This window comes from Corythoichthys intestinalis, chromosome 3 (assembly GCF_030265065.1).
Source record: "Corythoichthys intestinalis isolate RoL2023-P3 chromosome 3, ASM3026506v1, whole genome shotgun sequence".
Classification (NCBI taxonomy): Eukaryota; Metazoa; Chordata; class Actinopteri; order Syngnathiformes; family Syngnathidae; genus Corythoichthys; species Corythoichthys intestinalis.
The window spans coordinates 52686433-52705073 of NC_080397.1; the positions used below are offsets into that span (position 1 = coordinate 52686433).

General features: G+C 38.8%; 1 protein-coding gene across 3 annotated transcripts in view; it reads left to right on the forward strand.

Annotated features, from left to right (window-relative positions):
- The first annotated feature begins 8310 nt into the window (after positions 1 to 8310).
- The window catches only part of LOC130913057 (ceramide transfer protein-like), an 84252-nt gene continuing 73921 nt past the window's right edge, over positions 8311 to 18641 (forward strand). Inside the window, exons 1-2 of one of the 3 annotated variants that reach the window (XM_057831335.1) lie at positions 8311 to 8933; positions 9007 to 9141. In XM_057831335.1, the coding sequence (XP_057687318.1) occupies positions 8844 to 8933; positions 9007 to 9141 (225 nt within the window). In that variant the 5' untranslated portion in view covers positions 8311 to 8843. The remainder of the gene's footprint in view (positions 8934 to 9006; positions 9142 to 18641) is intronic. The other 2 variants (XM_057831334.1, XM_057831336.1) reach the window with 2 other exon arrangements.

Genomic DNA, 18641 nt, shown 5'->3' on the forward strand with positions numbered 1-18641 from the left:
AGATAAAACGTTTTTTTTTTTGTTTTTTTGTTTTGTTTTTTTTCTTCAGTTTTAAAAACAAGATTTGCTCAGTTGTTTCGTTTGAGTTGTGATGATTGTTTGTCAAATGATGTTTGAAAATAACGCAATTGAACGGGTGTACAAAACACGTCTAATATTGACACTAAACGTCACATCCAGGTGACGTGAATTTCGTTGTAGTTTTACGCCGAGACTGGAGGGTCGAAAAAAAAAGACAGGAGGGTACGAGCCGAAGATACTACGTCAGCGGCGCTAGACGGCCAATCATTTTTGAGAGCGGGAGAGGAAGTCAAAATAGACTAAATAGTCTGTTAACCGCGCTCAAACATCACCTTTCACAACTCCACCCAGTTTAAATGAATTATCGTTGTCAGTGGCAGGCATCGAGTTAAATACAGTGATCCCTCGTTCTTCGTGGTTAATGGGCACCAGGACCCGCAGTGATAAGCGAAAAACCGCGAAGTAGCACAACCCCCCCCACACACACACACATTTTTGGGGAGAGTGTTCAATGTATTTATTCAGATTTAGCATTGGAAATAGATACATAAAAGAGTTGTTTTTTTTTTCACTTTTTTTCCCCCAAAGTATAATAGAAAAAAACTTTATGTATACAGTGGTACCTCTACATACAAAGTCAATTCGTTCCAGGACCGCGTTTGTAAGTCGAAATGGTCGTATGTGGCGCAGGATTTTCCCATAAGAATACATTATAATTCCATTAATTTAATCCTGAGCCCCAAAACCTACACTAAATCCTTAATAAATACTGCTGGTACTATTACAGATGGCAATTACACATAGCAAAACAAATAAATTGTTAATAAAAACCGGAATAGTAAAATAATAATAATAATAATTCCTGTAATAATGTAACGAATCGGGTTCTAAGGTGGCTAAGGTCGTATGTTGAAACAAATGGCGAGTCAAATGTCAAAAAGATCGTGTGTCGAAGCGAATTTACAGCGGTACCTCAACATACGGCCCTCCTTCACCCCCCACCACCACCACACAGACCACAAACGTACACTCACATCGCCCCACTGACAGCCTGACAGGAGTACAATATGCCGCCGCCTCCTCCGCCCACTTCGAAGAGGAGGATAGTAGAAGTTTTTTTTTCAAGCAGCAGCCACTGTAAGTAATGTAAAAAGACATCAATGTTGTGGGGGTGGGGGAAAAAACACTAATTTTGCTGCTGATAGTCCGATCTGCATCAGAGTTAGCATAGCATTAAACTTGCTGGCCTGCAGTAACCTACTGCAGTAAGGCTAGCCTCTACAAAGAACAAAGAAGTCAAGCTAGCCGTCCCTCATTTAGATCATTGTTTGCATTATGTGCATTATGGTAACGCAATGGTAATGGTAAATGGTGTTATACTCAGTGTTGTTAATAACGGCGTTACAATATAACGGCGTTACTAACGGCGTTATTTTTTTCAGTAATGAGTAATCTAATTAATTACTTTTCTCATCTTGGCAACGCTGTTACCGTTACTGAGGCGGGAAAGGCGTGCGTTACTATGCGTTACTAAGTTGTTTGAATAAAAAAAAGTCTGAGAGAAACGGACTCACGGGGACGAGAGCAGAGCAGGAGTGGGGAAGACGCCGTTGCAACCGCGATGCTAGGTGGCTCCAATAATACCTGACTGCAGCCATAGCCGACAAACTACACCCACATGACACGGTAGATATCATATTATAGAACTAGATGCAAATGCTTGACACTGCTGCATTGCCAACATGTTTTAAGGACTACATGCGTTTGTAAACAGCCGCCATCTTAAAGCAGTAGACCTCTCAGGAAGGCCCTGATGTAGAGATCCTTCCTAGCGAACCTAAGTAATTTTTTTTTTTAATCTAAAATGCTCCTAAATCGGCAAAATCTTAACTTAAATCTATCTTTAAATGATGAAACAGTTTTAAAACTTACACATGTTTAAAGTAGACAGAAGGGAACTAATGCAATAACGGGAGAAATTTTAACAACTTTAACGATTGATTCACAACTTTAAATGACTTCCACACATAGCAAAGGTTACTAGCTAGTTATCGCAATACCCTTGTGTCTAGTTAAGTGGAGGGTAAAGAATTGGGCTAGGGCCAATTGTCCCCCAAACCCTTTAAGCTTCACATTGTGTGACCTGTGTGTTTTTTTTTTTTTTTTTTTTTGAGAAAAAAAAATATATATCATTAGTTACTTTGCCAAGTAACTAATTACTCTTACATTCAGGTAACTGAGTTACTAACGAAATTAATTTTTGGGAGAAGTAATTTGTAACTGTAATTAATTACTTTTTTAAAGTAAATTTAACAACACTGCATGGCACTAAATGCGTTAGTAGACAGCCGCCATCTTAAAGCAGTAGACTTTTTAGGACGGCTCTGTTGTAGAGAACCTTCCTAGCGAACCTAAGTAACTTTTTATCTAAAATACTTCTAAATCGGCAAAATCTTGACTTGAATCTATCTTTAAATGATGAAACAGTTTTAAAACTTTCATATGTCGAAAGTAGAGAGAAGGGAACAAATGCAATAATGGGAGCAATTTTAACAACTTTTAACAGTTGATTCAGGGTAAAGGGTAAATTAGGGTAAAGAATTGGGCTCGGGCCAATTGTACCAAAAACCTTCACAAAAAACTTGTGTGTGGCCAATGTTTTTTTTTTTTTGTTTTTTTTTTTTTGAGGGAAAAAAAAAAAGTAATTATCATCAATTACTTTGCCAAGTAACTAATTACTCTTACATTCAGGTAATTGAGTTACTAACGCAATTACTTTTTGGGAGAAGTAATTTGTAACTATAATTAATTACTTTTTTTCAGTAAGATTAACAACACTGGTTATACTAGTATGCGGTGGCTTCAGTCCCAAAGTCGCTTTATTGAAATAAAAACGGGGAGCTATCCAGGACTACTTTGGTTCGAGTCTTGGGGTAGTCTAGGACAAGCATGTGCAGGGTCGGGGGGAATTCTTGAGCACCTGCCCCTTTGCCCCTAAATGCCCAAAGTACCATTAATGACTTTTTTTTTTGGTGCGTATGTGTGTGCTGACCAATTGTGCAAGCAACCCACTGAGTACTTGACTTGAACACCGAAAACACCTTTAAAAAATAAAAGCTGTCTGTGTGCTGCTAAGCTGATGCATATCACCGCACGCTGTTCCTCTGTGACCTGGGTGTGTGGTGAGGAGTCTGAGGACATCTGGTGGTTGAAAACAAACGTGTTCAAAAGTGTTCAAGCAAATACTGTAGTGAAAATTCTTACACCAGGTTTATTGTGGGGATTCAAAAAAAAAAAAAAGAATAATATGTAATTTTCTTTAATATAGTTTTCTACTTTAATAATGAATTACCTCCCGCACCAAGGCTATTTCGACCCGTGTGTCTCTACTCCCTATAGACAACCATATTTGTCCGTTCTCTTCACAACATTATCTAGAAAAGTATACATCTTTAACTTCTCTAATAATGAAATAAGTTTTGAAAAAACTGTGTTGATGGGGGCTCAGTGATCATCTAATTTGGTTTGTTCTAAAATGTACAACAAGTTGAGTAAGGAAGTTTTTATTTAGAGGTTGAAGGAAGAAAAGAGGCAAACACTGAGTGACTCACAGCCAGAAAGTATTTATGACAGTTTTGATTTCTATCCATTGTTCGCCCCTCCCAATAAAGTCCGTCACAGTCAATTATACTGTAAAGCTGGTTAAACTGGAAATTATGTTGTTGTAAGGTGTATTAAATTTTTGTTCTTGTGCCCCTTTTGATATATAAGCATCTGCACCTCCATCTGTCTCTGCACGGCCCTGGTCTAGGATGCCTCAGATTTAGACCAGCCCTTGGATATCTCAAATTTTTTTTCATAATTTTTTTCCCAAATCACTTTTATACTACAATACTTTAGTTTGAGTATAGGAGCAGGTGCTCCAGTGTCCAGTGTTGGTAGTTGTTGATTCAAACAAAAGTTTGAATCGAACATTGTATCACCTGAACCAATACACATGAAAGTTAGTATGAGTCAATACAGATTTATTTTGTATTGATCAATGCAAAATAAATGATTTAATTGTAAGGCTTAATTTTTGGCCTATCAATTAAATAGGTTCATATTTCTGAGAAATGTAGTCCTGAACCCCGTTCAATAACAGATTGGGTGAATGGGGGTCAGGGCTCCATTTCTCACTAATATGAATCTAATTAATTGATAGGCTAAATTATCAATGCAAAATAAATCTGTATTGATTTATACTAACTTTCACACTGCAAATTTATGTTTTAATCTGATCATTTTTCTTAAATCTAGTCGAATAATTTTCTCCATCTTGTTTTGAGTGTTAAAATAATGAAAATTCGGGAGAAGGGGGTAAACCTTGGGTCACTACATTACTTAGTTTTATTAACGTTAACAGTAGAAAACACATAGAGGAGGATATTTCTCTCAAAGCAGATTCCTACTCGAGTTTGGGAAATTCACACAGATTAATGTTCTGCGAACTCTGATGCCGGTCGGACTTTCAGTAGCAAAATTAGTGGTGTGTCCCCCACCTCCACAACATTGTTTTCTTTTTACAATACCTACAGTGGCCGCTGCTGGCGGAAAAAGAAAACTCTAATATTCCTCGTTTTCGAAGGGGGCAGAGGATGCGGCATGTTGTATTTATGTCGGGGATGTGATTGTGTGTGTGTCTGTGTATGGGGGTGTCAAGTCATCAGCCAATCAAACGTGTTTGAGGAGGAAAAAAATGGACTGGCACATTCAGCAAGTGAAAGGGTCAATAAAAGTCTGAACTAAATGAATTATCGTACTGGCCCGAATATAATACGGTGTTTTTTGCATTGAAATAAGACTGAAAAAGAGGGGGTCGTCTTATATTCGCGGTCGAGACATTGTACCCATTCACGACGCTAGTTGGCGCCAGATATCATTGAAGCGATGTTCTGTCATGACAGATCTCAACTACTCTCCCCATTCACGACGCTAGATGGCGCCAGATATCATTGAAGGGATGTCATGACAGATCTCAGCTCCTCTCAAGTTTAACCAGTTTGCAATTTTTAATTGCAATGTTTTTCCATGTTCAGATTTGTTTCAAGACTTCAGTTACAGTTAGACTTCATTTTGATGGTTAATGCAGTTATTGCAATTTTGTTGTTTTATCACAATACATTGGTTTATTTACATTTCAAAAACCAGAAGCCATTCATTTACGAATGTGATTGCACTTTAGTTTACATATTTAAATGTTCAGATATTAAGATTTGAATGAGGCAAAATAATATGCTTTTTCTCTCAAATATATTGTTATAATCATTTGTTTCGGGTGTACTGTAATTATTTTCTGTCTAAAAATTAATTTGGTGTTCAAAAAGTCTTTTTTCGAACTTGAGTCTTGAAAAAGAGGGGGTCGTCTAATAATCAGGGCCGTCTTATATTCGGGCCAATACGGTAATAATGGAAGGGTCAGTTCTATTCTTACAACATATGGGAAGACGATCTAAATTATCTATGTTACGGAATTCATTATATAATGCAAATAAGTTGCTTAAAAGTTGGTGGGGACAATCTGAGCATCTTGAAAACTTGGTGGTGTTGTGTCCTATGCAAACTTACGTCCTTGCCTGGGTTTATGTTGAAGGGAATAGGTACCGTTCTCGCACACACCATATAATTGTTTGCATAAGACACGTCCAAAGTCCGGCCCGGGGGCCAAATGCGGCCCGTAGTCAAATTTCATCCGGCCTCCAGCCTCTGTCATAAAATCAATAACGTCTGGCCTGTACACAAACTTAATAAATTGGTCAGCAGTAATGCTACCAGCATATGAAGTAGCTTACACACTAAATGCTGCTCCTCATTTACCCACTAAAAGGCAGCAGCACTCTAAGCAACATTACCCCGTGTGACTCTTTACTTCCAATTTTCTAAAATGGCGACAAGCAACAAAAAAAAGAAAGTTGACTGCGACGGCCGAGGTTTCAAGAATAGGTGGAAATTGGACTATTTCTTCACTAAAATACGCAACAACTGTGTCTGCCTCATTTGCAAAGAGACAGTCGCTGTTTTTAAAGAGTTCAATATGAGACGATATTACCAAACAAGACACGCTGACATGTACGACAAGACTAGAGGGAAGATAGGCAGCGAGAAATTGAAGCGACTTGAAGCTAGTTTAATTTTACAGCAGCAGTATTTCGCAAGAGCCCGAGAGTCGAAAGAGAACGTCACAAAGGCTAGTTGCGAGACTGTTGAAATTGTTCATTAAAAAAAGTGATGAAGCAAATGTGACACACAGAATGGCTTGCTAAAATTTGCCTAAAAATTTGCCTAAATTCTACGTAAAGGACGTCAGCCAAGGTCGGCCCCCCAAATTTTTACCACACCAAATCTGGCCCCCTTTGCAAAAAGTTTGGACACCCCCGCATTAGTCTAACCCAGTCATCTAACCAGACACGGCTCTCCGCATACGCATAACATGCACTGCGCGTAGGGCACCAACTCTGCCTGAAGGGGCACCAAAAAAAAAATCAAGTTTGTAAAAAATCCTAAAAAATAGTCATTGTAATAATAACAACAATATATAGTATTTAAAATAAAACTTAAACTGATAAATGCAAGTAATACAAATATAAGTAACATAGGCTCATTATTTACACAAAAAAAGAATCTCCTGTGCGGCCCTCTCGTCAGTCTACCTTTGGTGCCCCCGCCCCCAATTCCCTAGTGGTTTGCTCCATTACGCTTCAGTCGCAAATTTGGCAGAAGTTTATTCTTGAAAGGAAATGTAATCGAAAAGACAACAAGAGTCGGGGGCGGAAAAAAGGAAGAGGAAAAAGCAGCGAGATGATGCCCGCGCATCACTTGCAGGTAAGAATGTTTTTTTTTCTTGTTTTTTTTTTTTTAAACAATTGTTTATCTGTTATCAGCTACGTTTACACGACTACAATAATCTGATAACTGGGAATAACCAGGTAATGACAATAATGAGATTTGACGCATTTACGTGCACTTCAGTGATGTGATCATTAGGAAAAACCTGGTTTACATGTTAAGTCAATAGTTTGATTTCTTTCCAAGTACATGACGTAAAACTCTTGGTCTCAGCATAGGCCTTCCTCCATGTCTACCAAAAACCCATGCTTGCTTGAAGTTGTCCCACTGAACCTCTTCAAATGCAAGTGTGGCGATTGCGTTACACAAGCTCGCTAACTGCAGAGTAGGCCAATAAGCTGAAAGCGAATCAGTTTGGCGTCCCTAAGGCCTCTCTAGCGACATCAGTTTTTACATTTGTACACATGCTCTGAGATGTAAAATAGCTGTGTTTATCAGATATAGGATAGCGGATCATGCTCTTTACATGACCACTTGAATAATCTGGTAACTCCAGAAATCAGGGTATGATCGGTTTATTAGTGTGCACAACCCAAAAAAACCACTCCAAAACGCTGTGGTGGAAATGATGTGACTTGCAAATTCATTGCACAATGAAAATTAAATGGAATGTTACGAGACATACCGGTAGTGGTTTTATGCAACGACTATGTTGATACCGAAATTTTTCCATTAGTAAGAAGCCGTAGTCATTTTTGAGAGGTTCAGAGGCCAAGAGCGACATCTACTAGTGAAACTAATGGGGAAAAAAAAGACAATCTTAAAGCTTTGTAGATTTCCCCTTGATATTCATTGTTTCCACATTATGTCCAGAATGTTTATATAGTGCCCTATTAGTCCATGTTTATAAAGGTATAATATTAAAGTTGTCATATATCTGTGTTTTAAATATGGGCCTGCATAATACTATAATTAATTTAGAAAATGTTTGTACCATGGTTCAAAACAATATTTCACCGTATAATCCCTGAATGTTTTGTCTTGTATTGGTGGATGGGGGGGTGCACCACAAAGCATTTATGCCTAGGGCACCAAAATAGCTAGCGCCGGCCCTGCATTTAACTATAGTGTAGGCAGACTTCACTCCAAGCCCTTGAACACAGTAAAGTGAATCACCTTATCGGGGCTCATGATGGGGAAATGGTACCGTTTCTCTTAGACACCGTCTAACTGTTTGTATTACTCTACATTTTACATACATTTTAAATTGTTTATTTGTATATAAAAGTAACTATTAATGAATATAACAATAATGTAATTTAAAAAAAAACACACACACACTTTGATATGTGTCTTTTAATTAAAAGAAAATTGTAGTCAATTGTTTTGAAAGACCCTCATATGACTTCCGCTAAAGATCTATGTCAACTTGATGCTGCTCTTTTTCAGGTACACAAGTAAAGCGTGGCTTCGGCTCCTCCCCCTCGACCCGAATGACAAGCTAGTGAAGCCCTCGGCTGTTGCTAACAAAACCGCGGAAATAAAGCAGCAATGCGGTCCCTTTCGTCGTCATTTGTAGCTTCCTAGTCGAGACCGGCGGTCACGCCAGGGCCTTTACCGACCGTTCTTTCGTGGACTGGTCGCGCGCGTCCTTGAGCTCACAAGTTATCTGTCAAGTTGCATTTGTTGGTTTGGTTTGACAGCTAACAGTTTACGCTAACTGGCTTTGTCTCGGTGCTGGTCGACGTCAGTTTCAAAACAAATCCAGCAACAGCGAGTTGTCGGGGTTGGATCGTCACCATTTCTCCCCAAAGCAATCTTTTTTTTTTTTGCCTCTTTTCCCCCCCAACTAATACCGCGGACGGGGAAGCTAACTTTGTATTTATTTCTATATCTGTTTTGGTTCTGCTGCGTTTGGGACATTTATTAAGTCAGTCTCGAGCCAGTGAGCTCCGCTGATTAAAAAGCCACTTAGTTCTTCTGAATCTTGGATTTAAATGTCCGAAAAGAGCTCATCCTCCGGTTCAGACGAAGATGTGGAACCAGAATCCGCACAACCTGTGGAGTTCGGAGGCGTGTTGAGCAAGGTAATGAGCATTTCTTGAAGTTTACTGTCATGTTCGCAGACGAAAGTCAGTAACTGAGCTTGTTTGCTTCTAGTGGACCAATTACATACACGGATGGCAGGACCGATGGGTTGTGTTGAAGAACAACGCTTTGAGCTACTACAAATCAGAGGATGAAAGGGAATATGGCTGCAGGGGCTCTTTGTGTCTCAGTAAGGCTGTTATCACAGTAAGTATATTAGAAAGAAGGAACTTGGGTAAGTGTGTGGTCTATGTCGAAAGCAGAATAAGCAAAAGCATAATTTTGTAGACAGGAAACATCAACACATTTCGTACTTTAGATCTCTGGGTGAAGGCTGTGTTTTGGTTCACTCACTTGCATGCAGTTATTACTTAAGCCATTTCTGGAGATAGAGAGGTAAATATTAACTTGCTGTTCAGATTTTGTTCAGATAACAGGCAGGATAACAACCTAGTATGGTCCCTACCAGGAATGTGCCGGTGTTCTGTCAAAAATTTCTCCCTTATAAAATGTTGCTCCCAAAGCTTTTGTGGCGCTGATAATGCCCTCTTTTACATTCAGTTGGACTCTCAATGTTATCCAAAGGTGCTAACTAAACTAGACACATCATAAACATACATGTGCAACACGAAAATGGCGTAAATTAATACTTAACGACACGGCGAAGTCGTTAACAGTGAGAGCGCGGGGTGCAGTTGCTGTGTGCAGCTAACATAGTAGGATGTGTCTGAGAATTTTTTACATTTCTTTACATGATCAAACTTAACTAAATATTCCTATCTTTAAAGAAAGTTTGTAGTGTTTACTTTGGAATCGCTGCATTCACGGCCATTTTTAACGTTACGCGCATGCGCAAAACCGCAAGGTAGCAATTTTTGATGGGTTGGAAAATTTGTCAGAACACCGGTATGAGATTCTGACAAGATGCCAAAAAAGCCAAAATATCCAAGTTTCACGGTATTGCAATTACAGTTGAAAAATGTGTTACTTTGAGAAATCTGCGTTATTTAAAAAATAAATAAAAAAAACTTTTGAAAAGGATTTTTATTTTTCAAAACATATTAGCAATTTGTATTAAAAAACAAAAAATGACTGAAATATTCTGAATAAAAGTAAAATAAATTCAGTCTATTAGTTGAGCCATAGACCTCATAATGATATTGACTGGACGCGTGGCCAATTAATAGGGGGCCTGCATTGTTGGCGTGGCCGTCTAAACTGACCGAGTGGAACCACCATATGTGAACATAGCTTTTCCAGTGAAAACGCTTGTGAATAAATGCTTAAATCCATTAATTATTTTCAGATATGGACGCAAAACAGTCTCGATTCGTGGTTAAAAGCAAAAAAAAAACTTGCAGTTAGCATTTATGTGTATACAGTGGGGCAAATAAGTATTTAGTCAACCACCAATTGTGCAAGTTCGCCTACTTGAAAAAATTAGAGAGGCCTGTAATTGTCAACATGGGTAAACCTCAACCATGAGAGACAGAATCTGGGAGAAAAAAAAACAGAAAATCACATTGTTTGATTTTTAAAGAATTTATTTGCAAATCATGGTTGAAAATAAGTATTTGGTCACCTACAAACAAGCAAGATTTCTGGCTGTCATAGAGGTCTAACTTCTTCTAACGAGGTTTAACGAGGCTTCACTCGTTACCTCTATTAATGCATTAACCTCAGTCAGTCACATTCCAAACTCCAGTATGGCCAAGACCAAAGAGCTGTCGAAGGACACCAGAGACAAAATTGAGACTAAATCTGCAATAGGTAAAACGCTTGGTGTAAAGAAATCAACTGTGGGAGCAATTATTAGAAAATGGAAGACATACAAGACCACTGAGAATCTCCCTCGATCTGGGGCTCCATGCAAGATCTCACCCCGTGGCGTCAAAATGATAACAAGAACGGCGAGCAAAAATCCCAGAACCACACAGGGGGACCTTGTGTATGACCTACAGAGAGCTGGGACCGCAGTAACAAAGGCTACTATCAGTAACACAATGCGCCGCCAGGGACTCGAATCCTGCACTGCCAGACGTCTCCCCCTGCTGAAGCCAGTACACGTCCAGGCCCGTCTACGGTTTGCTAGAGAGCATTTGGATGATCCAGAAGAGGACTGGGAGAATGTGTTACGGTCAGATGAAACCAAAATAGAACTTTTTGGTAGAAACGCAGGTTCTCGTGTTTGGATGAGAAAGAATACTGAATTGCATCCGAAGAACACCATACCTACTGTGAAGCATGAGGGTGGTAACATCATGCTTTGGTGCTGTTTTTCTGCAAAGGGACCAGGACGACTGATCTGTGTAAAGGAAAGAATGAATGGAGCCATGTATCGAGAAATTTTGAGTGAAAAGCTCCTTCCATCAGCAAGGGCATTGAAGATGAGACGTGGCTGGTTCTTTCAGCATGACAATGATCACAAACACACAGCAAACATTTAGCCTCCGTTATTGCCAACAAAGGGTACATAACAAAGTATTGAGATGAACTTTTGGTATTGACCAAATACTTATTTTGCACCATGATTTGCAAATAAAATTATTTAGAAATCAAACAATGTGATTTTCTGTTTTTTTTTTTCTCCACATTCTGTCTCATGGTTGAGGTTTACCCATGTTGACAATTACAGGCCTGTCTAATATTTTCAAGTGGGAGAACTTGCACAATTAGTGGTTGACTAAATACTAATTTGCCTCACTGTATGTCGAAGTACGATGCTAGTCTGTTAGGCTACGTTCATACTGCAGGTCTTAATGCACGAATCCGATTATTTCGTGTTTTTCCTACTCGAGTGAGGCATTAACTTGACGGTCTGAACGGGACAAGTCGCATAGAAGTGGACCATTTCATATCCGATCTGGGTCACTTTCGTATGTAGTTTCAATCCAATCTAGGCCACATTTTTTCCAGAACGTCCCGGCGGTCTAAAACTGGCAAGTCTCCTAAATCGGAATTCATGCAGCAATTACGTCATCAAAGAGCGAGAGATTTGGAAATGAAAATATGATCGCCCTGGAATGACATTGGACAGCCAGCACGTGTAGTCATTTGTTTTGATGCATCTGCGCATGCGGGTCTTCTTTCTCAGTGCGTGTCGGACTACGAATTAGTGCGCATGTGTCATACTTGAACAGTCTCAATGGACAAAGGCAGTCTGAACGGGCACGCCTCAAAAACAGATGTGACAAAAAATCGGATTTGTGCATTTATACCTGCAGTATGAACCGCCATATGTGAACTGAGCTTTTCCGGTGAAAATTCTTGTGAATAAATGCTGAAATCCCTTAATTCTTCATGAATATGGATGTAAAACAGTCTCGATTCTTGGTTAAAAGCAAAAAAACGTGCAGTTTACATTTATTTTAAGTAAATATGTCAAAGTAGGATGCGAGTCTGTTAGTCAATGTGGCGGCCGCCATATGTGAACTGAGCTTTTTCGGTGAAAACTCTTATGAATAAATGCTTAAATCGGTGAATTCTTTATAGATATGGACGTAAAACAGTCTCGATTCTTGGTTGAAAGCAAAAAAACGTGCAGTTAGCATTTATTTTACGTGAATATGTCGAAGTACGATGCGAGTCTGTTAGTCAATGTGGCGGGGGCCATATGTGAACTGAGCTTTTCCGGTGAAAATTCTTGTGAATTAATGCTTAAATCCGTGAATTCTTTTCAGATATGGACTCAAAACAGTCTTGATTCTTGGTTAAAAGCAACAAAAAAAAAAAAACAAGAAAACGTGCAGTTAGCATTTATTTTTAGGTAAATATGTTGAAGCACGATGCAAGTCTATTAGTCAGTGTGGCGGCCGACATATGTGAACTGAGCATTTCCAGTGAAAACTCTTGTGAATAAATGCTTAAATCCCTGAATTCTTTATAGATATGGACGTAAAACAGTCTCTATTCTTGGTTAAAAGCAATAAAAACGTGCAGTTAGGATTTATTTTAGGTAAATATGTCGAAGTACGATGCTAGTCTGTTAGTCAATGTGGCGGCCGCCATATGTAAACAGCTTTTCCGGTGACAATTATTGTGAATAAATGCTTAAATCCGTGAATTCTTTTCAGATAAGGATGCAAAACAGTCTCGATTCTTGGTTAAAAGCAAAAAAAAAAAAAAACTGCAGTTAGCATTTATTTAACTTAAATGTGTCGAAGCACGATGCAAGTCTGTTAGTCAATGTGGCGGCCACCATACAGTGCCCTCCATAATTATTGGCACCCCTGGTTAAGATGTGTTTTTTTTAGCTTCTAATATATATTTTTTTTATTCAAATAATATGGGACCTTAATGGAAAAAAAGAGAAAAATCCAACCTTCAATACAAGTGCATTTATTCAGTGGGGAAAAAAATCCCACATAAAGAAATAATTATTTGACATCAAATAATGTGTGTCACAATTATTAGCACCCCTGGTGTTCATACTTTGTACAACCCCCTTTTGCCAACAAAACAAGATCTGGGGACTGAGATGGCAATGGGAGGAGCTTGATTTTGTGCCTGGTGAACCATTTCTGTGTAGATTTGGCCATATGTTTAGGGTCATTGTCTTGCTGAAAGACCCAGTGACGACCCATCTTCAGCTTTCGGGCAGAGGGCAACAGATTTTAAAACTGATATTTAAACTGTCCTGGTATTTCAAAGCATTCATGATGCCATGGACCCTAACAAGGTTCCCAGGGCCTTTGGAAGCGAAACAGCCCCACAGCATCACTGACCCACCCCCATACTTCACAGTGGGTATGAGGTGCTTTTCAGCATGCACATCTTTCGTGGCACGCCAGACCCACTTAGAGTGTTTGTTGCCAAAAAGCTCAATCTTGGTCTCATCTGACCAAAGCACACGGTCCCAGTTGAATAGGAGTGGGAACCTCAGGGCACCTTACGATACGATACGATTCGCGATACAAGGCTCACGATAACGATTCTCTCACGATATCGCGATACAGGGATTATCGATATACTGGTCAGAAATTTGATACATGATATTCTACGATACAACTGTTGAAACGAAAAAAAAGATATTTCAGAATAGAAAAAAAATACTGTTTAAGTCATTTATTAAACAGTGACACCTTTTTGTGCAACATTGCTGTAAAATATACATCTACTGCAAATTGTGTACCTGCACATATAGGGGAAACACACAACAACCACTGATATCTCTTGGAGAGATCATGATGAATGGCACCCTTAATTTCTTTAAAGTTTTAAATCTTTAAAAAAAATAATTAACAGAGCTGTAGGTGTCTGTCAGCAGTTGAGCTTGGAGTGGGGCAATGATAAAATTGGTGGGTCTTTTCTTCGTATATGACCTTTGTTGCCAAAAGCATTGGTTTGAGCACTTCCCCAATCTGCTTCAGCATTTGTGATGTCGCACTCGGTCAGTCGCATTCTTCCTCACCTTTAAACCAAAATAAAACAAAAAATATTAGCTACTTAATAGCTTTTGAGTTTAAATCCTGATTATTATTTTTTTTGTTGGAAGTATTGAGTAAATTAAAAAAAAAAAAGAATGTATAAAAATTAAAAATGCAATAATTACCTATTTTTTAATATGTAGGCTACATTAATTATCATGCACATCACCTTATATATCTTGGAAGCTATTCAAACCATTGTTATAGCTTATTGTATCAAAATGTAGTAATAACAGTTTTTGTAGTAAACTAGATGGAAAGTGGTACTCAAATATGATCAAATAAATCAGTAAATTCATGTAGGCTTGTTCGATATTCCTTTTCATCCAGTTTAGGGTCCTGGTTTATTTTATATCAGGGGTCTTTCAGCAAGACAATGACCCTAAACATGTGGCCAAATCTACACAGAAATGGTTCACCAGACACAAAATCAAGCTCCTCCCATGGCCATCTCAGTCCCCAGACCTTGTTTTGTTGGCAAAAGGGGGTTGTACAAAGTATTAACACCAGGGGTGCTAATAATTGTGACACACATTATTTGATGTCAAATAATCTTTTCTTTATGTGGGATTTTTTCCCCCACTGAATGAATGCACTTGTATTGAAGGTTGGATTTTTCTCTCTTTTTCCATTAAGGTCCCATATTAGTTAAATGGAAAAAAAGTATTAGAAGCTAAAAAAAAATCTTTTTCAGGGGTGCCAATAATTATGGAGGGCACTGTAATTGGAGCTATTGCCTCCTCTGCAGCCACCCTCCACAAACATGTTTAACATGTTGGTGGCCCTCCTCCTCTAAGCCGCGGCCATCTGTCACTTTTCTGTAGCTGAAGTATTCCCATACCAGTGATTTTGTTTTCCTAGATGGGGGGAAAAGTTCAGGAGTTTTACCTCCTCCAGCCATCGTGTAGCACAGCTGACTCACTGACACTGAGAAACAACTGGTGGGGGAGGGTTGAGCCTTGCAGCTGTAAGCGAGGGAATTCTCCCTGCATTTTTGGGACATAAAAATAGCTAATGCCCTAGAGACGGTATGATGGAAAATTTTTGCGGTATTGAAACCGTGACGTTTTCACACCATTGTATACTTTGAAATCGGTAATTGGCACATGTCTAGTACCAACGAATCAAAGACTGTTTTTTACTCATTGGCAGCTATTGAGGGTGATGGACATCCAATCCATTTGAACTGGGAGGGCTGGCAGCAAACGAATCGCTATCAGACGTCCCAGTTCAAATGAATTAGATGCCTCTTAGTGACAAATTCACAACAGAAGGATGGAAAGACCCACATGATTGGAAGTCTATCATCTTCAACGGCACTGAAAAATCCCTTCGACTGCTTGACACTGCTTATTCGTATATGCAGACCTCACTTTTTTTTAATTTATTTTTTTAACCGGATCAGCTATGATTCCACACCCAATTTCATTTCTATTCAATAGGTATTGTTCTTTTCCTAAACATACCACCACCAAGCACAGAAGCAAACAATTGGTTTTACAGTGATTTCTGCAATAGGATTATTGCATGAAATGCTGCTTTGTAGACCTGCTTTCTGTTTCGTAATTAGGTTCTTTAATTACACACATTGCCAAGTATGCCATTATCCAAAGCCCACACAGCACCAACGCAGTAACTAGAAGTTTTTTTTAAATATAAAAAAATGACATTGGTTTCAAGGGGACTGTCACTTGGGTCCTCAACAATGCAGCTTCAAGCCTCCGCTGCTCCCGATCGCGTATTTTTGCGTCCGAGTCAGAGTCACCTCATTTTGAGAGTCTGCCGATGCAGAGTCCCGATCCAATACCAGGAAAAAAAGGGTTTTTTTATAGTTGAAAAGTTCCAAACATGTTACAGTACTGTACTTTTTAAAGTACTTCCTCTCCTGCTTTTTTCAGGAGTGTTGTGGACTGTAAAACGTATATGGCGGAAAACACTCAGGTGACTTGAAGTTCCGCTCTGAGACCCTCAATTTGGCCAACTTTCAAAATTGTCCGAATTCCGAAATGCATGTGTGATACATCATTGGAAAGCTTAAAATCTCAATTTTCTGGGGGAGCAAAAATTTTGAACAGGAAGGCATTTTAAAAAAAAAAAACTTTTTTAAACAGCTAAAACCTAATTGGGGTCGAGAACACGCGAGAGCAGAATTGAAGACGCCACGATTTTAACGAGATATTATTGCGTACTTGTTTCGATCCAAAAACTCCATGTAGCATGTATCACCGAGTGTCAAGACACAGCTGTGAATGGCCACACCCGGATTTTTAAATTTTATTTTATGGGTGAAACATGGTGATATAACAAGGGTCGCGATGCAGAAATCGCAGACAACAAGGAGCGGTTTAGATTTTCTTTTTCATATAGTTCCCTTTGAAATGTTTCCATTTTTTTTTTGTTTGGATTGATTATTTATCATCTAACATTGGGGGAAAATGTGACAGTAACAAAAAAAATACAATTAGGCGATAGTTATGAGGTAGATATCCATGATTTTTTTACAGACGCCAAATTTTTCATCGTTACGTAATTCGTTTAAAAGTTTAAAATATGCAAGTGAATAATTTTTTAAAGTCGTTTTTTTTTTCTAAACTAAAATTTATACATCAATTAATGATTCTAAACTAAAAATGACAGACATTTTGAATAATAAATATAATTACTTACCTTCTTTTTATGGCTAGGTTGAAACAAAAGCGGTTGCGTGACGTCTGTAAACGAGGGTTTTCAGGGTAAAACGGACATATTAAAAATAGTTCGGAGGCTTAGTGCACCATGAATCTGCTATGGCAGCATATAGACATATTGTTCTATCAAGCACAACAGTTCTTTTGACTTAAAATACAGCAGTTTATTTTAAAGAGGGGTGAAAGAGCAGAAACTGCTTTTTCAGTCTTGTCTGTGTTTTCCACCATATATTTTTGAATCTTTTGGCAATGCAATTGTATTTCTGCAATATTTTGTTACTTTTTAGCCCTTAAAGCAACACTTGGTAACTTTTCAGGTTTGGTCGATTTTAGTGACGCCAGTGGACAAACGCGGTAGTGTTTTGTATTCAGGAAGACTGCATTTCCCATGAGGACAAGACATCATCTTCCGCTCACCTGCAGATGGATTATACGACATTTCTGTCCTCAGCGGCTGTGTGAAGCATGAATAGCAATGAGGGAAATGAATCCAATTGTGGCTAAACAATATCATATGACGATGATGAAAGTTTGGACCGTATTCCCCCACCTGCCCTACGCTCCAGCCCCCGCCACCTGATAGCGCTGACGAGTTCGGTTGGAGGGACGAGGCACACCAGCAAGTGAAAGCCGGGCCAATGTTTATTCTTGAGTGTCGTTTTATCCTGGTCGGCTCCCTTTTTCTTTTGTTTCCTCGGACTAAACTTTTTGTCTCTTTTATTGCTCTGCCATCTTTGCAGAATTCGCACAGAAAGTGTTCGCATTGACTTCTGTCTTTATAACGAAAGGGGGAAGTGCCATGCCTTAAAGCACTCAGCGCATTTGTATTTTTTGTGTGTGTGGCAGGCATTGTTGTTAAATTTACTTTAAAAAAGTAATTAATTAGTTACCAATTACTTCTCCCAAAAAGTAATTGCGTTAGTAACTCAGTTACCTGAATGTAAGAGTAATTAGTTACTTGGCAAAGTAACTAGTAATAATTTTCATGTTTTTTTGTTCTCAAAAAAAAAAAAAAAAAAAAAAAAACAGGTCACAGAATGTGAAGTTTAAAGGGTTTTGGGGACAATTGGTCCCTAGCCCAATTCTTTACCCTCCACTTAACTAGACACAAGGGTATTGCGATAACTAGATAGTAACCTTTGCTCTGTGTGGAAGTCATTCAAAGTTGTGAATCAACCGTTAAAGTTGTTAAAATTGCTCCAGTTATTGCATTAGTTACCTTCTGTCTACTTTCAACATGTTTAAAACTGTTTCATCATTTAAAGATAGATTTAAGTCAAGATTTTGCCGATTTAGGACAAGATTTTGCCGATTTAGGAGCATTTAAGGAAAAAAAAAAGTTACTTAGGTTCGCTAGGAAGGAGCCTTCCTGAGAGGTCTACTGCTTTAAGATGGCGGCTGTTTACTAACGCATGCAGTCCTTAAAACATGTTGCCAATGCAGCCGTGTCTGTCATTTGCATCTAGTTCGATAATATGTGATATCTACTGTATCATGTGGGCGTAGTTTGTAGGCTATGGCTACAGTCAGGTATTATTGGAGCCACCTAGCATCGCGTTTGCAACGGTGTCTTCCCCACTCCTGCTCTGCTCTC